Raw genomic sequence first — 22,551 nt, 5'->3', positions numbered from 1 at the left:
TCCCCCTCGATTTTTCCCATAACAAAACGGAATCGTTTTGTGTGTGTTTTGTTGAGTTCACCCTTTCGCTGGGTGGGTAAGTGCCAATCAAATCGAAAAATATTTTCGGAATTTTGACAAAGGGAAAAGTTTCCCAAGGCGAATTGCGTGTGAGGTGAGGTATATGGAAGTATATGGCTACCAGCATAAAAATGCTGACGACTTATACCCGAAGGGAATTGAGTTGGTCTCAAGGTGGGCAAGTCGGGGAACAATCCATCAAACAAAACGCTGCGCTTTTGATAAGAACGCATCAATAAAGCAATAAAATGTCTACAAATCAAACGATAAGAACGCCAGTTTTGCCAAAAGATTCGCTGCCGCCAAGGGAAAGGGTTCGGTGGAAAAGTCACGTACAGCACGCACAGGACTATTAATATTAATGGTTGGTTTTAACACATTGGGCGTAGAGTTCTTAGGGATCTCTCTTGTGTGGCTGTCATCTCGTCAAGAAAGCTGTCTTTCCTTCTTATTGAGACACTGAAGAAAAATATGGGAAATATTTATAATAATTATATATTTTAGGATATGTTTTTTGCAAGTATCTTGATACTATTCGATAGAAATACGTATTTTATGAGGGATTAATTAGATTTAAAATATATATTAAAGTGTGACAGCATTACGATATTCTTCCCTGCTCTTTTTTTACCTTTAAGTATTCCTATATATCAGTTCCCCATTTTCCTTAGTGTTTTCCGAAGGGGGTTTTCCCTCAAAATTGACATGTGACACCGAGCGAGACCAGAACTGAACCGAGCCAAGAGATTCGGGGACCCCTGTCAAAGAGTTTTGCCCCTTGGCATGACGAAAAAATAACAATTCGGGTCGATTTGGGATTGGATCGGGGTCGTTGTGGTTGAGATTGGTTTTTGGGAATCATTAACATTTTGATAACTGTCGAACTCTGCTGTGATCCATTAGTTAGCGATAACGCGGCAAAGCTGTGAGGTCTTTAATTGATCTCGTGATCAATTCGCTCTTTGTGGTTTTATGTTAATGAAGCGTAATCTTTGTGCTGTCTCTGATTTCGTTTCGGTTTCAGTTTTAATTCTATTTAGACCTTTTTGTTTTTCATTTTTCATGCTCTCCATTTAGCTCTGGCTGGTTTCGTTTTCTGTAAAAGTAGATTTTAAAATAATAAACAGATTATTGTTTACTGATTTCGTTTTGATTGTTTGCGATTTTAGCAGAGGACTCAAAAATTAATAATGTAATTTTATGTACTATTTCAAAAAGAATTTAAATAAATTTAAATGCTAATATACTTCTCTGGCACAGCTTTTGTTTCTTAGAATGCAATTTGTTCCACTTATTAATTCGATATGGACTTGTTCTCACAAAAACATTAGCAGATTAGGAATGAAACTTTGAAAATCAAAAAAGAAAACCTATTGAAGCCGAAGTTTGAATACACTTGCTGTTAGCTATTGGTTCAAAGGGTAATACCCTATCCCAAAAGCATTTATTTAACTTTTTTCTGAAAATTCTACTACCTTGCTAATTTAAATTAACTTTAAGTGTTAAATATTGAAGTAAATGAGTAACCCTTGTGACTTTTGAGGCACCCTAGTGCCATGCTTCAAGTCGCTTATTCAGCAAATGTCGCCTAAGGGGGCTGTACCCTAAACTTCATTGGCCAGAGATCGTGTGAATAATTCGCATTTTTCGATATCAGCATTTTTTCAACTACGTTGCCGGCAGTGTTTTTCTGATATTCTATATACTTTATACTCACTCATTCAGTGTTTCATGAGACTTTCTGTAAAGCAGTCGATTATTAATAAAGCTACTCGCTTCAAGTGATTTCCAGTGAAATTGTACAAAAAATACCAAAAATGGAGATGAAAGAATTAAATCTATTTAAGAAAATTTCCGTAAACACTGAATTGCCAGAGAATTTGGCAAATTTTTTCCAAAATTATGGTGAAATTGTCGAAGAAATTGTTATGACACCAATATTTGCGCTAGAATTTTCTTTAATTGGAAAGTATTGCTTTAACCTACAATCAATAACTATAAGTCACGCGGATCTTATATCGGAAAACTTGGTGCTTTTCAAGGCCATGATTATGCCATTAAAAAACCTAATTGAAGTGCAGTTTGATATAAAGCATAAAGACGCTTCTGAAATCTTATTTGTTTTAAAAGATCTTGAAAATATCAAGAAATTAGGTCTGAATATAGAGGATTGCACTGAGTTGCCTGTGGATCTTGGTAAGTCTTAAAATAACCAAAATCAATCAGATTTTAATATATTTATTTTTGTTTACAGCTCACTTACAGGAAATGGTTAACTTGGAAACCTTGGCAATTAAAGGAACAATGGTTGTCTTGCAAATTAATGATATTTCATCTGACTTGAAAATGCTTCGCAATTTGCTAATTTCTGGTGGAAAAATAATATCCAATTCTCAGGAAATGGCATATGAATTACCAGCTTTGGAAAAACTTGAACTCTACCATGTCCGTATTGAAACTTCTTTTCCGGTTTGTCAAAAACTACGAACTCTGCACACTAGATTTACAAGTTTCAATAGTGATTTCCGTGAATGGTTAGAAATGAAATTGAAAACCGTGGAAATATTGGGAACAAATAATTCCTTATTCGGACAGGATGTTCTATCCGAAATATTTTCAAGTCTTTTGCCCTCGGATTGGGTTTTACCAGCTTTGAGGAATCTTATACTATATGAGGACTTTGAAGTTATAACATTTCCCTTGCCATATTGTCCGATGCTAACCTCCTTGAATATGGCACAAGTTGATGAGTTTCCCAAAGAGTCTATTGATTGGATTGAAAAGCATTCGAGTGCTTTAGAGAGTCTAGAACTACCAGGTTTAATTTTTGGAGAAAATTGTTTTGAACTCCCCTTCTTTCCAAAGTTGCGTGCATTTCGCTTAAACTCTTCTTACGAAATATCACCAGATCGTTTCTTTAATTGGATTTCGAAATACTCAAAGACAATGGAAGTTCTGAATATTTATGGAGACTTAGAACGAAATCGCTTGCTTAAAGTTCTCTCAGATTGCAAAAATATTCGATCTTTTCGTATTGCACGTACCTCTCCGGCTTTTAGTGAGAATTTTTTCAGGTCTTTATTTAAAATTTTAAAGGAAAATGATGTTACTGTGGATAAACCATTCAAGTTCAAATGTACTTCTATGAATTTGAGCAAGAATCAGGTATTTATGAATCTTTACTTTAAGAAGTATGTATTTTTACAACATTTTTATATTTTCAGATTGATATTTTATACGATTTACCCTATTCCGAATTGTGTATAGTTCAGATTGATGATAATATTGGCACCCTTTGGGAAACTTACAATGAAATATCTTAATGAAACAGTAAGTAAATTATTTAAGAGTTAAGAGAGCTAAAGTATCAACAGTTAAAGTATCAAAATGACGCACTAAGTACAACATTTTCCCCCCTCAAAGTCCCAGTCAATCTCCTAGGACAACAAACAACTTTGTCCCCATCTAATTTGGCCAAAAGTCCAAAAGGTTCAAGGGTCCACCCACAAATCCATTGCGACACATTTCCGCTTTGACCAAATCTGTTGCTGGTGATTGACTTTGATTTTTCATGGGGGAGGGGAGGACCAAGACAAGTCCTCGGACAAGTGAAAATGAATTTTTCCTTTTGACGATTTCATCAAACTTTTCCAAGACGCAAAACAAAAAAAATAAGGAAAAGGAAAAATGTCTTATAAAAACTAACGATTGCCAATTGGTTTTTACTGTTATTGGCGCGCCCCATTTGCCTGTCTGGGCAGCACTTCCGTTTTGGCCAAAAGTTATGGGCGTGGCCTCATCTCTATCTCTCTCCTCCACAATGTGAAATATGTTAGGCCGATCATTGTGGAAATTTCTACATTCATTGTCTTTCTGGGATTAATTTCCTTTCAGTACGGCCCGAGCACTTTCAGGAAAATCATAAAATTTTATTTGTACAACTTCCTGGGGACTCGGCGACTTTTGTATTCCGATTTAATTTTTTGCATAGATTTTTGTAAGAGTTTATTTGGGGTATATAGGTTTTAGGTAAATATTTGTTGTTGATTTGTGGAATATTTTAAATACTAATACTATTTATTTTGTGTTTTTTTTTCAGGTTGATGGAGATTTGAAGGCATGGAATCGGAGACCTTACCTTTATTTTCTTATTTTTATATCATTATCTTTGAAATATAATTTCTTTATTATTTGAAATGATTAAGGAAAGCAGTTTTAATGTTTAATCGATTGAATTTTTTATTTTACCCATATTATATATTATATAAAAACATTCTTAATATGTAATCCCATTTACTGCTAAATCCATTACTTAAAGAAATTTTGGAAAGATGTATGACGACTAGTAAGTGTGTATATTTTTGTGGATTCTATTCTTGGGATTGAAGTATTTAATGTCTACATTTATCTATATATATCATTATATATTTTTCTTTTCTCTTTTTATTTTTAAAGGGAACATCTTAATCGAGTTTTCATTTCTCCCCCTGATATTTCATAGAGTTTTTCTTAACTTTCCGCGCTTCCTGAAGCCGTAATTTCTTCATTCTCTTCGCTGCATTAATTTTTAGTAGCTTTAGTTTGTCCATGGATTTTGGGGCTAAGCAAATATTTTGGCCAGCTGCGTGTGCTGCCAAATTTGTTTGCCAAGGTAAATGCAACCAAAACGCTGTGCGTTGACGGTGCGTTAAGGTAAATTTGTAGAGCGTAAATTGTTTGGCCAATGCAAAGATTTAACTCTATTCGAATTGGGGAGGAAGGATCCTAAGGTCCTTTCACCAGAGGGGGTGACGAGTCTCTCACATTGTTTCAACTGCCACGAATGACAATTTCTAATTTATTGCAATTATGTGACGCACGTCACACTCAACTGACCAGGCCACAAATACAACTGACCAGCGGCTGACACGTGACCAATGTCCTTTCGGGTTATCCCTGATTGGAAAACACTAAAACAGATACGAAGAGCGGTTGCCAGTGGGCCCAAAAACTTCCTCCTTGACCATTCCACGGAGATTTATTTTACGCCGATAACACGCTTAAGTAAATGCTGTCCCTGGCAGTCGGCTTTCCATTCGCATTTCTCTAACAGAGTGCACTGGGGAAAATTTTCATAAGATTTTGATACATTAAAAAGGGAAAACTATATCTATTTTATAATTAATATTATTTAAGTTCTTAATCATAAAGGACGAAGGTGTTATCAGGCTTTAAATAATATCTCAGCATTACTTTTCTGTATCCTTTTTATATTATAACAACATATCCTTGAAGAAAATGTGACTTAAATACAATATGCTCTGCAAACTTTAGCAAAATGTTTTTATTTATTAAATATATATTTTTAGAGCATATATTTTGTTCAAGTGCCTTCCCTTCGTAAAATTTAAATGGCGATTAAATCAGCTGGCATTGATGGATGTGTCCAAGAGCTCGTCCTGTGTGTGTACCGTGTCCTGTGGTCAGTCTGTTTCAGGATGCGGCGCCATGTTAACACTTTTGTACAATTGCCAATTTTTCGCAGGCAATGCCTGATGATGAGCCGCCCTCTCTTACTGTGTGTGTGGGAGTGAAGCGGTGGCTTTTGTGGTGTTGTTCAGGGAAGGAAAGGGATATTGGAGGAGTGGTCCTGGCATGCGGCTACACTTCAATATTCATTTGGACGCATAATTGATATTGACGAACAATGTTGCCACTACAACAATGTGGAAAGAAGGGCCAGGAGAGTGGGTGGATATTGGAAAGTTAAACACTGCCAGAAAATGTATAGATATTAGGATTGGGGTGGGTCTTTTGTCATTTGTTTGACATTGAAAGTGATTGTAATTAAAGTAATACAGGGTATTTTAGATATTTATGATTATAAGGGAAAATATTTAGTAATTCTAAAGGCTTTGAATGCATGAACTTTAGCTATAGTAAGAATAACTAGAAATTTTGCAAGACTTAAAGGTTTAAGGTTTATAGAAATAACTCATATTTCTTTTAAATATTTCTGCAACATTTATTTGCAATTTCTTTAACATATTTCCCCCAGTGCAGATTACTTTGTTACCTCTGCCTGGGCCTACTTGGGTCAGTTAATTTTATAAAAATTACCATGTCCGGAACCCCTTGTGTTCTACGTGGCATGCAACATGTTTGCCATTTTCATTTACCTCCTCGACGAACACGAATATATATCCTGTATATATATCCTGCATCTGATATCTCGCTCCTTTATTTTTTTTTTTGGGAGAGAGTTCCTTCTGCTCGTTTTGCATCTGTCAGTGTCATGTCACGTTCGAGGAAAATGCATCCGATGCCCATTGTTGTGGCGTCGACATGGAAGCTGCTGCTGCTGCAGGAGTGTAAATTTAATTTAGTTAATTGAAACAATTTGTTGCATGCGACAAGCGGCAACATCACATCACCAGGAGGTAGCACAAAAAACATATATGTATACAACTCGAAGAGCTGATTTCCCTGCTTTTCCACTGATTTCGTTTGAGGATTTTTCTTTTACAATCTCTTTTTTGTTTTGGGGTAAGGTAAATTCCATATGAAATACAATATATACTCGCCCCGGAAACATGTCAATTTGGGTGGCAGTCGTGTCGGTTTTGCGTCTGGCAGCCCTCGCAGCGGGGAATCTCTTTTCAATTTGATTGAAATTGCACTCAATACACTTTGTATATTGATATATTAATTTGCTCTTCTTGTTTTTTTGCTTTTGCTTTTGTGTTTTTTAAAAAAATACTTTGGTTAATTTGCGTACAAATTGAGACAAAGGCTGCGGAACCAGTCAATGGATTTAATTAAGAGGAGTTTGGGTTTTTGCAAGTCCTCTTTCCAGGGTTTAAAGAATATAAAATTTAAGAGAGAATGTGGGATAAATATTAAATGTCTCAGTTTAATATATATATTTTATAAATTTCATAAAACCAATGACCAATTGTAAATGCAATTGTTCAAAAAACCCATCAAAGCGTTAAAATGCAAATCACAATAAATACCATTTGCTAAAGTCTCTCTGAACAAACACTTGATGAATTTACGTAAAATATATATCTCGTATTTACCTTGCACTTGATGCCTAAGCAAACTATGAGATACATTCAGGAGTTGTAGGAACGGCTTTCGTGCGTGTCTAAATAAACATGGAAATTTGTGGAAAATAGACTCGAGTTGCACATTTTGTTATGGCTCAGTAGTAGAGGAGAGGTAGGAGGAGGTCCTGTCACTCTGAATGACAGCCCAAGTCAAGTGTTGTTTTCGACCATTGTTCGGCCGGAGAATGTCGTTATGGAAAATGCATAAAAGCAGAGACAATGTTTGTTGTACTTGAGCTTTCCAGCCGTTGTCCTAGGTGCTAAAATTTCATGGCTCCTCCTTCCCCCCAATGTCCCTTTGCCGTTTAATTTAAATGCAAACTTTCCTGAAAGCGGTGACTGCAAAATTGTCTTTGCAAGGACCAAGACCCCAAGCCCATGAAATTGGGCCTCATTCCATAGAGTTGGTCATCGACTTGGTTGCAATTTCGAGACGCATTACGCATGCATGGGTGCCTAAATAATGTTGATTTAACATTATCACGCGCACTGCACCGCAACGAGTATGATGCAGTTAGAGAAATCTAAGGATAAATAGTTTTTTCTTGAAATTTCTGATTTTAATTGTGAATTTTAGCTTTTATTTAAAGTTATACAAGGCTCTTTTAGTGTAGCATTGATATTCTGTTGTTATTAATCAACTTTTTAACATGTTTGTTTCTTTTATGATAAGGTGAAGTTTTTATTAGGGTAACCATTAACTTCTTTTGGTTTTTATTAAATTATTTTTTTATAATGTTACCATATCATATATATACATTTTTTTCAGTGTGTGTACGTGCGCCCCAATGGCGTCACTTAGGCGTAGGGTCAACATTGTTGTAAGCTTCCTTTAAAAGCAGGGGAAATCCCTCTTTGGGCTGAGGATTCAGGTGGAATGGGAAAACAATCGATGATTTAGTTGATGAGAGGCTCTGATGGGGGAGCTAATTGGAAATATAGGTAGGAGATACTATAGCCCACAGAGCTTCGAAATATGAAGTATCATAGAAGAGTTGATCAAGAATATTTATACTACAAATAAAGTATCTATTTCTCTGTTAAAAAATGTAAGAAATTTAATGTAGATGACTTAAAGTCAACCATTTTCAGCTATCAACTTTTATCAATCAATCTTTTTTCTTTATAATTTTCTTCTATTCTTTCTTCGGTTTGCCTTTGAAAGCATCTCGGCTAAAACCTAATCAGGGGCCACGCCCCATCTTTTCACCAAACACATCCACACACCTCAGCAATTTTCGAGTGCTTCAAGTATTAACAATAGATCAACAAATCCGGAGTTATTCGCCAGAGTGACAACAACAAATCGGAAGACACGCCGACAAACGCGTGGACACGTGACCAGCAAGGAAAGAAAATGAGGGGAAAATACATGCAGGCACTGAGAAAAAATACTACAGAAGTTTAGTATTCATTTCAGAATAAATATAAAGTTATTTCATAGATTATAAATACTGAAATTCAACTTCAAAAGAGAATTCCTGCTTGATAAATAAGCTTAATAATTTTAGAAATACGCATTTTTATATATAAACCGTTTTTTTCAGTATTTCCCGCCAAAGAAATGTCACTTCCGCTGGCTTAACACATTTAATCCCACTGGCCAGTGGCAGTACTTTCACCATCTTCATCCTCCCCCACATTTCATGATTTCTCCGGGCTACTTTCTAATTTATGTTCTGTCAATTCTTTTGTCATTTTTGGCGACACAGAGCGAAGGATAAAGGAGAGGCGACTTGTGGTCCTGGAAGGCGTCGGCTGGTCGGCCGCACTTAATGAGTCTTAAGAAAAATTATTTCCAATTAATAATTATACTCATATTGTTTCTTGGCCTATGGGTCCATTGGTTACTCCACTCAATTAGAGGGTGGCCAGTGAAGGATTTTCTCCCAGAAGGGGGTTGGCAACTTGTTATTGCAGTTTATTTGATGTTTGTCATTTAATCATTTTGAAAGAGACTTATTTGTTGTCATTGAGAACTAGGCAGGACGTGGAAAAACTATGGGGAGAAGTATGGGAAAGGCAGTAGAAGTTGAATCCAGGGAAATGTATGTTAAAATTCTTTTAATTTTACATTTGGAGATTTTCGTTAAGCTAAAAGAAAACTTTTCTTCAATAGAGATATTTCCAAACTAAATATTCCAAGCACATAATAATATTCTAGTATTTATTATATGTGCATAAAAAGCTCTTAATGACATAAACTTTATTACCTAATTATTTCTCAAAAGTTCTGTTACAAAAAGACCGCTGCAAACTGTTTAACAAATTGCATCCGCTCGTAAAAACATTTTTTACAACCGAATGTAATAGAATTAATTTTTATTTTTTCAAAAAAGCAAAGTTTTATAGTTAGTTCCGAGTCACCTGGTGCACCTTATGGCTTTTAAATCGACTAATTAACAAAACACCTTGAATCGCTGGGTTTCTCCACTTGCTTCTGGGATAAAAAATCGTAAAAATTGCGCGAAAGAACCCACTATTAAAAAACCGTAAAAGTTGTTTAACAACTCAGTAAATTCAGTTTCCAAAAAACATAATGAAGTCCCCAAGAAATTGAAATGTGGAAAATGCAAATTGAGTTGAAAGTTTTACGCCTATTTGCCCGTCTAAACACTTAATTATGGGTCCGAAGGGAGGCACCCTCTTACCTTTTTTCCTGACACCTGACTGACCATAAAATGTACATAGTTGGAAGGCGTTAAAAGGCTGTGGAAATTAGCATACTAACTGGCCAAGACGAGGGTGCCGAGGAAATTATAAAAACTGAAAATGTTCGTTATCAAAGATCGTGGAATAAATTTTCCTCTTTTCGGTCTCCTCGGGAGGCGTTGAGCTGCAAAAACTATATTCGACCAGAAAATATAAATAAAACGTAGACATTAATGTCGGAAACTTTGACTAATTGCCCAACTCGGGGTTGCATTTCCCCTTATTTAGGAGAAAACAAAAAACACATCAAAACAAAAAAAAAAGGAAGCGCGCTGACCACGACGATAAGATCTAGACACTGGGGGAGAACAGGTAACAAGTGCGCCGTTCCTTTGATAAATTGTGTGCTAATGGAATGTCATGTCAGCGTACGTTTTGGCCGACTTTTAACCGAGGAAAATATACAACCCAAACAAACAGGCAGGCAGTAAGGTCGATAACAAAGCCGCAAATTGGCGGCGTCAGGTGTCCGGTGGAGAAAAAAAAACCCAGGTGAATTATCGGTGCCCACATGTGCAGTGAAAAAAAGGATTCATTTGTGTCACAATGATGTATTTGTTCGAGCCCAAACTAATGCACACTTCCGCCCTCGGCAATCCTTGCTTTCTAACTGATGTTTATCTACATTTTGTCCAGGAAATATAGCAAAGTTTAGAGGCTTTTTGTAGTTTGTTCGTTGACCATTATTAATTGCCCAACATTAGCGCCCATTGTTTGAGGAACTTTGTTTTGTTTCGCTAAAATTCAAACTCTGAGCCTAAAAAGGATGTGTTAATGGGGCCTAAAATTGATCAGTTGAAAACTGATAAGTTTATGGGACTTCAACTGAAATATTTCCTTTAGAAAAGTGCTGTGAATTAGTTTTTATAGGGATGTAGTGTATGGATTTTCTATATATTGTGGGAATAAGTATTTTATAAATAAAAACTATTTTCTAAACGTATAAAAGATGTTTCTTGATTTATCAACAATAGTTTTTTAATCTAAAGAATTTTATAAACATTGTAGCACAACAATACCTTATTATCATTATTATTGTCCTCATCCTTTAACCTAACCACTCCCTTTAGATACTCCCCTCTCTAAATCATAATCACACTATTTATTGCCATGATACAACATTATTTTCCACTCACCCAACTAGGAAAAACCCGTAAGATACCCAAATTGATGATTAGCATCCCTCATTTCAACATCTGTTACATTTAAATACACCTAAAGGTCTAGAGTTCTAGAGGTCTCTAGCTCTAACCTAACTAACCCCTCAAAAATATAACACCAATGAAGTTTTTTCTCTGTTGCCACATTGATAAATATTAACCAAAAAATGTTAAAGCGAAAAAAATGCCTAGTCAACGGGGGGTTAAACACAGAAACTACCCCCTCAGACCATGTTTTTGGATGGAATTAACTTAAAAAATACGAAAAGGAAAAAATAATAAGACTGGCAAGTCATAGAGCAAAATGCTGCACGTGCAATTTGTGCCCGCAGTAAGCGCATTATTTTCGATCCCTTCTCGAAGGTCTTTGGGGTTGCTTATTGTTTGCATATGTGTAACAATTAAACATTTGCCTTTGCCAGACATTTTTTACGATCCTCCTTCCCTAAATATATATACATATATTTCTATATCATTAACACTGCCGCCAAGCAAACCGAACCCAACAAGTGCAAAATCTGCGAGTGGTTATCGGCTTAATTATTATTACGAGTCCCAGGACGATGACGACGGGTGTTTTCGATGGCCCCTGTCTGCACTTGACTTGGTCTCCGTGTCCTTTTTTTTTTTAGTGTCCTGGTTTGCCATAAACTTGGATTTGAATATGTTTGAGTTTTAAATACTCTCGTGTGCTGATATATGTATATATTTTTCGGGTGCGCATTTTAATCCGCTTAGCCGCACATGTTAATAAATTTATTAGCTCTCTATGGGTCTCTTGACTTGGTCTGTGGACTATCGTTTAACCTGTCAGCTGGGAGGGAAAATATATACAGAGGATCAATTTATATGGAGATTAATTTATGCAGTGTTTTTTAGTCCATAAAGGGGATTCTTGAGAGAAAGGTCGGAAAAAAATTCAGTAACTATTAAGAGTTAAAACAGAGAGTACCAAACTGCAAGAGGATTAAAAAATTATCTTTTATCTTTGTATATTTTGATAAAAAGAACCAGAGTTAAAACAGAGTTAATTCTATAAATAAATACATATTATTATTTGATGTAATAAAAATGTTAAGGTGTGATAACGAAACCAAGTCAAATAAATATACATAATACAACTCTAATACCTTTCTTATCACATTCAAACTATAATAACTACAAGTTTAACAAGTTTAATATACTTTTCCTTAATTTCCTTGTACTTATCTATATATTTTGATAAATTCCCTGATGTAAGTTTAACAATAATGCTATATGACAGTGCCCAAAACACCGCCCAGAGAGCAATTGAAAAAGTTTTCGAAAACCGTTGCCCAATTGCACCCAAAGGACTTTACTCAAACTCTGCTCACGAGCAATGCAGTCATAAAACACGCTAATTACATAGTTTGCAGGGAAGTTTCTCTTTTTTGTTTCAAATAAAAAACTAATCTAAAACTGACCCCGGCACTTGACTGTAAATTAAAGCTGACAGTTGGGTGAAAGTTGTTCACCTCACACAGGTGTTATCCTGTGTATCCTGGCAGCTGCTTTCATTAGTTTATTATTGACAGGCCCAACGACTAACGGCACTATTAGTCGAGGCGTTGACATTCGTTACCCAGCTCAAAAATCCCCCCGGGGGGTTCCAAAGCAAACTAATCAAAGAGGTCATTAGATTTGACGCCGTTATGGTTTAGGGTTCGGTTTTGGGTTCCTTAAATGCCCCTTGACTTTCGGGTGACAGGTGTGCTATGAGGTGCGTTTTTCAATAGACTCATTTTGGGTTGCAGCTAATTAAATTGCTTATCGAGAGAGGGGAAAATTGTTCGTTAACCTATAATATTAATTATATATTGGTAAATTAATTACTACAAGGTGGAATAGAAATACTTATATAAAGAACTTATTGATACTTATTGTTTAGATTTTGGTTAAATAGAATTCTTATCTAGAAATATTTATAAATACATTTATTAGAGCATTCTTACATTTTTAGATTTAATATTTAAGATATAAACATTGTTTTCTGTCAAAGACAACCGTTTCGAATTGACCAAAAAAATATTTGAAGTAGGTTTTTTTTTGGGAGAATCCTTGCAGGAGACAGGCGGGCGGTCAAAACTCAAATGCAGGACTCAGTAACTGGCCGCTGGGCGTAACCCAAAGCTGAGATACAAATATGCAAATAGACACAATTTTTAATTAGCAGCGATGCGCAAATTTACCCGAAAATAAAAAAAACACAAACCGGAAACAGACAGAGAGTGTGGAAAAGCGTTGTCAGCAACAAAAGAATACCGCGACTACCGTGAAGAATGGGAAAATAAGAAAATATATATACATGTGGATATAACTCATATATTAACAACAAATTCATTAAAATGCGCAACCGAAAAAAATATACATGAAACAACAGCAGAGGCTGCTGCGAAAATGATTATTAAAAATCTAAAATAAATAAGAGATGAGAACTTTTTCTTTTTTTCCATTGCCGCTGGCGAATGACACGGAACACGGTTTGGAGTAGCAGCTGTTTGCATATTGTAAGCGAACTCCCAACCAAAAAAGGGATCAAGATTTATTGCGTATACGTCGCGTTGTGCAGCTCAAAAGGTAGTAGTAAAAAAAATAAATGCAAAAAGGAACAAAATTCATACAACATTTCTGTGCATAATCATTTGAACTGCGCGCCGCCGTCTGCTGAAGCAAATTTGCTGCCGGCATGTTGCCCATCAAAGGCAAAAAAAAATATCATATATACAACTAGACGGTATAAAATACTTAAATCGAAGAATCAAATACTCTTAGAAAAACGATAATGTATAAATATAGTAATTTAACTCAAAGAAAAACTACAAGGTCTTTGGTTAGTGATAAGACAAGTCTCTTGTTTTTAATCGCACATAGTTAATATGCTTTACATGGTTATAATATATTCTAAAATTTAGTTATCGTTGAAATTTATGACATTTTGTAAGGTAAAAATATATTTTATATTATTATAACGAAGAAATACATCAGTTAAACTGAAAGAATATGTTTAAAGCCTTTGGATAATATTTTTACAAGTCTCATTATAAATTAAAGTTAGCTTAGCTTGTCTTAAATATTTTTAATATATTTTAATTTATTTTAAATATCTTCTTCTTCATTTATATAATCATTATACTCTTTAGAAAGTGTGCTAAAAATATACAGAATATCTACAACACAAACCAACAAGCCAGACAAAGAGAAGTTTCAGTTTGGCTCAGGCCATGACTCCTCCAGTTCCTGCTCCTTGCTCCTGCTCCTGTTCCCTTGACTTTTGCTGTTTATTCGCGCATAATTCACTCATTAATCATAACGTTTTGCGCCAAAGCGTCAGACTTCTGACGTATGCCTCCAGACCCAGTAGCTTTTCCTATTCCGAATCCATATCCGAGTCACTCAGACCAGACCCATTCGGTGCAATGTCGCTTTGTTGTTTTGTTATTTGTTATTTGCTCACTGGCCCCCCAACCGAAAAGGTGAATGGAACCTGGTAATTGGTAGTGGGCGATAATCGGTGGGTGGGCTTAGGTGTAGTCGGCGGGTAATTAGTCAAGAAAAAATAAAAATTAAAACAAAAAAAGTACAGCCAGAGAACATGCAAATATGTGGAAATTCTGTTTTTGTTTCTAGCTTGAGGAAATATCGTGTTTTGATAGCCGACGTGAATTAGGAGTTTAATGGAGTTCGTTGATGATATGCTAAGGGTTCTTAATTGTGAAGTGATTTATATTTGATTTTTAAATGAGTAATGAAGGTAGTGTTTTTTTTATACCCTTGCAGGGTATTATAATTTTAGTCAGAAGTATATTTTTTTAAATCTTATTTGATTCAAAGCTGTCTTTTATTATAATAGAATTTCGTTTTTAGTTTTATGAAAATCAGAATACTATATAATATAACAGTAAGAGAAACGGTTAACTTTAAGTAGTCAGTAACTATGATCAGTAATTAACTATGAGGATTAAGTAACTATGGCCAATAAGTAACTCAGAACATTAAGTAAGTAATAATGATAAATAAGTATCAATGAACATTAAGTAACTATGATCAGTAATGAACTATGAGTAGTGAGTAACTCTGATTATTAAGTATCTATAACCAGTAAGTAACTATGACCAGTAAGTATCAATGAATATCAAGTATCTATGATCAGTAAGTAAGTATGATCAGTAAGTAACTATGATCAGTAATTAACTATGAGTAGTAATTAACTCTGATTCCTAATTATCTATGACCAGTTCGTATCTATGACTAGTAAATATGTAAAAGCGACCATGGCAATAAAGAAATAAATTTGAATATATAGTCTAGGCCTAGGTCTGATACCACCAATAACTTCTTCGTACATAATATAAATGTCATGGTTAAGACTTACCGCAGTAGAAGACACGTCATTGTTTACTTCCTTCCAGTGTAGTGACCAAGAATGGGTGGCTTTATCCGAGTGAGCTTCTTCCTGGTCATCCAGATGTATTGCATTGGCCACGTCATATTTTGGGGATCGAAAGGTAATCACTATCACTATCACTTGAGATGTTAACACTAGGTACCCCTAGAACAGACTGAGGCGCGCGGGCTCTCAGCGCCTCTATTTATAGTCCCCGAGCAGAGCAGAGAATAGCAGAGAAGAGCAGAGAAAGTGAGTGTGAGTGGGTGGGAGAGAAGCAGTTGCCTCTAGAGATTAACATAGAGCGATTAACATAGCGAGAGAGGGGGAGAGGCAGAGAGGAGCAGCGAGCTGATATTTAATTTAACTCTGATCAGCAAGTAACTCTGAGCAGCAAGTAATTCTGATCAGTAGATATCTATGAACATTAAGTAACTCTGATCAGTAAGTATCTATCACCAGTAAGTATGTATGATCAATTACTAACTTTAAACACTAATAAACAATGACTTGCAACTTTTGTAATATTTTTAATTAAAATTTTTAAATTTAGTTATATTAAGTTAAGTTAAGTTATAATAAGTTATAAATGTACAAATGAACCTTAGGTTTGAATTGGTATACATTTAAATGGAAATACACTTTTAAAGTTAAGTTTTTTGCTGTAACAATTAAAAATGTTTTTACTGTAACAATTAAAGAAATACATATATGAAATTGGCATAGTCCTTTTATTTTTGTTTTAATTTAATTTCGCCAATTCGAAAAGCTCTTTTTTACGACCTGCTAAAAAAATAGAATACTCAATTGAGCAGAGAAAACGCATATTTTGTCAATAATCCCTTCAATCGGCAAATGCGCAGCCAGGAAAAAAAAGGGCCAAACCCAAAAGCGGATACAATTTTGCATATCATTGCCACAGCGAGTTGATAAATTTCAAAGGACACGCCCTGTTTTTTTTGTTATATCCTTTTGGCTAGCTACCCCTCAGTCCAGACCAGGCATGATTTTAATAATTTTAATGGTTTTGGCAATTTACAATTTTTGATAAATTCCTTTTTTTCCAGCTTAAGCGTCTAAAGAGTTAATTTGATTGCAAAATGTTTGCATTTTCGCAAAAGGAGAGAGAGAGTGAGGGTCGTTGACGGCTGCTGGTAATCAATCATTTTATCAATGCGTTTGCAAAAATGACAACAATTCCTCATCCTGCCGAGGCTGTCGGCTGCTTTTGGCTTCCTGTCGCGTAATCAGCAAATTGTTTGCCCAAGATCGTGACTTTGCCAAAAACAAATTTGCATATTTTTCTTATTTATTCTCTTGAACAGTTGGCGCTAATGAAAAGTCACAGGGGAGAAAAATATTCAAATAGTGAGGCAGGCCACAGAGAAAAATTGGCAAAAGGCAGACGTTGAGCTACTACGTTCTTTGTATCTAGTTTGTTGGCAACATTTGTTCGGAAATAAGGAAACTTTTCTGATGAATTTGTTCTCCACAAGAAAAATTCAAGGAAAACTTGAAGAACTATTTTTGGGGGTAGAGAAAGTTCTGGGTTTCTCATGAAATATTTGAGTAATGTACAAATAAATTTATTCTGAGGTAACATTTGGTTTCAATCGGTTTCAATTACTTTGGTTTTACAAAATTGAGTTATTTTTCACTAAGCAGATATTTTATATAAAAGAAGCCCTAAGAAGCTTCAGAAAACTTCCAAAAATAAATACAAATCTCTTCCCAAAATAAATCACTTTATCTACAAAGTAAGCAAAAGTACTCTTGAGTATAATGATGTCAAAACTGAATGCTAAATTGATTTTAATATTCCCCATAAACAAACAAAAACTATTGTTTGGCAACTTACAAAGTATGACAAATGAATTTTAATTACCACACTAAAAAGATTTTCGTTAGAGAGTTGAGAGAGAAATATGAATTCGAATGAATGCAAGAGGAAACTTTTAATAGTCGGGGCTTTTTTTGGAGAGAACATTAAAGAATGAATTTGAGTTGACCATTCGGTAACAATTGTCTGCAATTTCCAGTTTCAAGGGTTTATCTTTTGACAGTCTCTTTTTTTCCCCCTCATTGGATGGGTCATAATTTTTTGGGATCGCTTTTGGCTGATTTGGTTTTTCATTGCCCCGTTTCGGGGGCTTTTATGATGCATACTTGTGTCTCTAATAAAAATTCGTAGCTGTCTCTTCTCCTTCTAGGACAATATAGCCGCGCTGCCTAATAAATTTGCTTTGATTGATTTTAATGGTTAAGCGCTTCATTGAGCTTTCGAGGATGATGTCCCACCACCTCTGACATTCATTTCGATTGTTAGCGAAATTAATTTCGAGCGTTAGGCGAATAGGTCTTAAAAATTGTATGTGCCGGATTATATTCTCGGTTGATATAAAAGCATTTCTTGCAGTTAAATGGCAGAATTTTTTTTGGTGGAAAGAGGAGAGGTACTGAAACTGGGAAACTTTTTGAAATGAATTGAAAAGATGTCGTCGGGATTTTGGCGTTTTTAATAGCTGGATGGATTTAAATGGAACAAGTGAACAGTGGGATGAATATTAAAATATTTTTGTTCAGAATTAAAGCATAAATTTAAAAAAATTGTATCTTCAATAAACTTTTCAAGGAAATAATGAAATAAGACGAACCCTTATATGTTTTGAAAAACAAATTTTCTTGAGAATAGAAATACATCTATGGATTTATATTTTATTTGCTTAACGAATCACTTTTTTTATATTTTCTATATATTTTTCTTTAATTTCTATTCCACTGTTTTAGAAGGGAATCTTTTTTTTTTTGGCAAAACAAGTTTCCTCACAGTTGTCATGTTCAATTTCCTTCATGGAATTCGACTTGTCATTGGAGTCGCCTTTGGGTTTATCCACCACCCCGAAGAAAAAAATAACTAAGAACTAAGAGCTTTTTTTACAACTTACGGAGAATAAAATTCATAAATACCCATTCATAAAATTCAATTTTGTTGCATGTCGCTCAGTCAGTCATAAAAGTGCTGCCGCTCTTGCTGGGCGGCTTCTTTTGTTACTTTCCGAATGGAAATACAAAATCTGGGCATTACTTTGCTGGTCACGAAGCGAACTTGGGCAGGTTTCTCAACAACTGTTTTGGGAAAGGGGAAAGAAATCCAGGAAGGAGGCGGAAAATCAGGGAGTGGTCATGGGGGTCGGCTTATGATTTAACTGCAGTGTCGCTGTAAAAGTTATTGCCTGAAACAGGAATTGATCTTTATTCAGATTCAATGCGTAGCTATAATGAAAATGTCCACAATGAGGCAAAATATATTGTTGCAATTATTTTTAATGGTTCAAGATACTACTTGTATAATGCGGGTGGAACTTGTCCAACAATCAATAACTCTTGGTTTTATTTATAAGCCTTTATTCCTACTCGTTTCCCATTTATTTATAGGTGTTCTTTCTTATCATTGGAATTTATTTTCATTACAAAAATAAATGAGTAATAAGTTATCAAGGGAAAAATGATTTATTTATGGATGATTTTAAAGTTATTGAAGGACTTTAGGTGAATGTATTATAAAGGAAACTTGTGGGGAATACAAATATTTGACAATTCATTTGGAATTATGTGTTTAATGACTTGATTGTATATTTTTTAATTGGATATTATAATGCTTATACATTAGAAGATCTAAAAATGGGAATTAAAATGTTTTACAGTTCTTAAATTATACATTATTCTAGGTAGTAACTCAGGCTTTATATAAAAATCCAATACCAATACCATCATCTAAACCATTACCCCCTCATTTTGCAAAGGTGTTTGAATGCATTTCATTCCATTTTACAGCCAAGTCACTTCTTGGCCGTTTTGGCCATAAAAGTGCCTGTGTAAAAACCATAAGATAAGGCATTTTCCTTGGCCACATGAGTCCTGGACAAGGCGACGATTATTCCAGATCCTTGGCCATACCTTGGCCACTTCTCGTAAAAGTGCAGACAATTAAACGCAAGTTAATGGGCGCCCAAAAGTTAGAAGCTGTCTCGGGATCTGGATCTGTATCTGTCAGGATTTCATCAGTCCAAAAGTCAGTTTAACGAGGCCATTACGTGTAAATGCTGCTGATGAGGTGACGTTGAATGCCCCCGAATGGAACAATTAAAACGCTTCTGTCCCGTGCCGTGCTTTAATCTAATCAGCACAGGACATCAATGCCAAAGCGTCTTAAATTATGCTACAGAAATCGAATTTATGACACTCGCCCCCAGACGGGAGACTTCAACCTCCCCAAAATGAATGAACTTCCTAGCTGAAAGTCCAAAAACCGAAACCGAAAACAATAAAAGTTACATTTAGCTCTGAGCAAATAAAATTAAACAAAATCCTGGCCAGGATCATGGACACACAAGCGATTGAACACTGAGAAAGAACAGGGAAACCTTGGAAATTATATATTTAAATATTTTTAAGGGAATTTATTTCCTTAAAGAAATATTTTCCTGGTTAAGAAACAATGTTTTATGAAAATAATATATTTTAGAGTAGTAATGATTTATTTTACTTTATTAACTTTAATTTCAAATATAACTTGATATCAAAAATAAACAAGGAAGTTAACTTTGGAAAGTCGAAGTTAAGGTACCCTTGCAGCTTCAATCGATCAAAACTTAGCCAAAAATGCTTTGATTTCAATTCGGAAAACTTTCCTATTTTAGTTTTTGCCAGATTAATAAATCTGTAAACTCAATTTAACATTTTACAAAATTCAATTTTTAATCAATTTTATTTTTTTAATTTTAATGTTTTGACCACTTAAAAAATGTTGAAAAAATTTTCAAATTTATTTTTCTTTCAAACATGGCTAGATCGATTTGGCTTCTTATGCTGATCAAGAATATATATGATTTATAGGGTCGGAAATGATTCTTTGACTGCTTTTTGAGCTTCTGATTAAAGTTTTAATACCCTGTAAAGGTTAAAAAAATAGTACTTTTAATAATACTTAAATCATTCGCCATATTATGTAGACATTAAATAACTAAGATATATAATCGTTTAATGGTTTTACAATCATAAATCTTGCATAAACTCTTAAGGGAAAAATATATCGCAATCAACTTATTTTATTAAATTAAATTATATCACTATCAAAAGAGCTATAAATTTTCTCCCAGTGCACACACCTCGTCAACGTGTTGTGGACCAACTTAGTGGGGTTTTCGTGAAACTTTTGGGTTTGTGGGGAAGGAGAATAGCTCTAAAGGTTGGACTACTGAAACCGTATCGCAACCGCTGTAGGTTTTAATGTCTATTTTGTGTGCCATTTAAGGGCAGCACACACGCGACCATCGCAGATCTCTCCCAGTGGATATATCTATGGAAGCTGGTAAAAGTGAGACTCAGACTAAATGACGTCGTCTTTTAATTTTTATCTCAAACATTGCAAACGGTTTTTATTGTTTGCTTTTAACTGCGCTGGCGTCTGTTTTTCGCCCCGTGCGTCTGCAACTTTTGCAATTTCCCGAACGCCCAGGCAAGGCATCTGGTTAGATAGCTCATTTGGTGGATACGGAGGAATGTAACTTCTGGCACTTTTATTTAGCTAAAGGTTTATTCTTTAATTTGAATTTCCGAGTATTTATTGTATTTATTTCGGGAAAGGGATTTTTAGCAGTTGTACTAATGTTAAAAGACTCTTAGCTGAAGATTTCTCTACTTTATTATAATAATATCTATGAAATTAAGTATTTTTAGTCTTAGAGAGATGCTGATTAGTAAATATCTAACTGAATTAATTCAATTAGTGTTAATAATCAATTAAATTACAACTCACTGTAGTGCATTCACCCCTTGAAACACAATTACGTTTCGGTACAATTTCATGACACATTCCCATATATTCAGCGATGGAAATACTGCCACTTTATCCCATTATGCAGTCGGTCGACCCTTCGACCAATGCCTTAATCACAGGGACTTCATAGGGAAACAGAAAAGAAAATCCCCCGCGAAGAGGGCCGTAAAGGACAACCAACTGAGCGACAAAGACGCTGCAAAGACTGCAGACCACAAACAGTGAATGAAAATGCCAAAGACGGCTAATAAATCAATGGCCAACTGTCAGCATTGTGTGAGTGTAATAATAATCCTAGCCAAACTGGTCAATAATAAACCGAAAACAAGGACGAAGCGGCAACAAATGTCGCAGGACTCCCAAGGAAACCCCAAAAGGCGGTGCAAAGTGAACCGAGTTGAGCTCTGGTCAAGCGAAAGGACATTTGAATTGGTGATGACCCGCACACAAGATTTATTTCCACAGTCGTCCATCCTGTCTGCAATGAAATAAAACGTATTAAGTCATAAAAATATCCAAAGCAAAAGCGGATTATCAAAGTGTGAATGAAAGCAAAGCCATCTGAGCCAAATGGCAGTGAGAAGAAGGAGGACCAAGGACCAAATGAACCGCGGGACATCAAATCTAATTATGCCATATAAAAGAGCATATAAGATACTGCAAAAAGAAAGGTTTTTACACTCGAAATTATTTTGAAATAAAAGTTGAATTTAAAAAGAAATATAAAATAGAAAATAAAGCAAGTCTCAAATACTTTCTTTTGAGGCAAATCAAATCCTAAATGAAATTATTTAAGATTTCATATATGTTCAACTATTTAATGTATAGATTAATATATATCAGTGCACACTGCACAGCGGGCAGCTGACTAAAGATATTTATGCACCTTTTGTTTTAATAAAATTTTTATCATTTCACCAAAAGAGAATCGTGGACCAAAAGGATGTGCGCATAAATCTTCGTAGAAGCAAAGCAATTATATGCAATTTATGCAGCAGTCGGAGGAGCAGAGGGATTCTGTTGATATTTTAAGGAAACTTTTGCCTCGGAATTTGTTCAATTGAATGTCTTAAAAGGAGGCATCCTTCGTTCGTTTGCCTTTTTATCAAGTCCGAGCAAGAATTTATCAGCTCAGGCAACATAAAGTTTTCTTTTCCTTTCCTTTCTCTGCCATTCCTCCAAAAAAATCCTGTGGCATACCACAAATTTATATACGAATATATACAAAAGATAAGTTTTCTTTTATTGCAATTGGTTGCAGCTTGGGAAAATCTACGACAGAGA

General features: G+C 35.0%; 1 protein-coding gene and 1 long non-coding RNA gene across 2 annotated transcripts in view; both read left to right on the top strand.

Moving 5' to 3' along the window:
- LOC147645179 (uncharacterized) overlaps positions 1 to 22,551 on the top strand; it is a 97,463-nt gene that overhangs the window by 26,898 nt on the left and 48,014 nt on the right. The window lies entirely within an intron of this gene.
- Positions 1,746 to 4,257, top strand: LOC110178931 (uncharacterized). Its single transcript, XM_020946222.2, has 4 exons — positions 1,746 to 2,256; positions 2,315 to 3,225; positions 3,285 to 3,390; positions 4,160 to 4,257. The coding sequence occupies exons 1-3, from the start codon at positions 1,878 to 1,880 to the stop codon at positions 3,381 to 3,383; spliced, it is 1,389 nt and encodes a 462-aa protein (XP_020801881.2). The 5' UTR covers positions 1,746 to 1,877; the 3' UTR covers positions 3,384 to 3,390; positions 4,160 to 4,257.

Source organism: Drosophila serrata, unplaced genomic scaffold (genome assembly GCF_035046125.1).
Source record: "Drosophila serrata isolate PLE 108 unplaced genomic scaffold, ASM3504612v1 contig_2, whole genome shotgun sequence".
NCBI classification, from domain to species: Eukaryota; Metazoa; Arthropoda; class Insecta; order Diptera; family Drosophilidae; genus Drosophila; species Drosophila serrata.
Note: the sequence above shows the minus strand (reverse complement) of the source record. Positions and strands in the feature narration are given on the sequence as shown.

Bases quoted from the DNA above. Each gene is read 5' to 3' on its own strand.
- LOC110178931 (XM_020946222.2), top strand. From the start codon at position 1,878: ATGGAGATGAAAGAATTAAATCTATTTAAGAAAATTTCCGTAAACACT. The intron at 2,257-2,314 runs GTAAGTCTTAAA...TTTTGTTTACAG, and splicing joins TGAGTTGCCTGTGGATCTTG to CTCACTTACAGGAAATGGTT. The intron at 3,226-3,284 runs GTATTTATGAAT...TTATATTTTCAG, and splicing joins TGAATTTGAGCAAGAATCAG to ATTGATATTTTATACGATTT.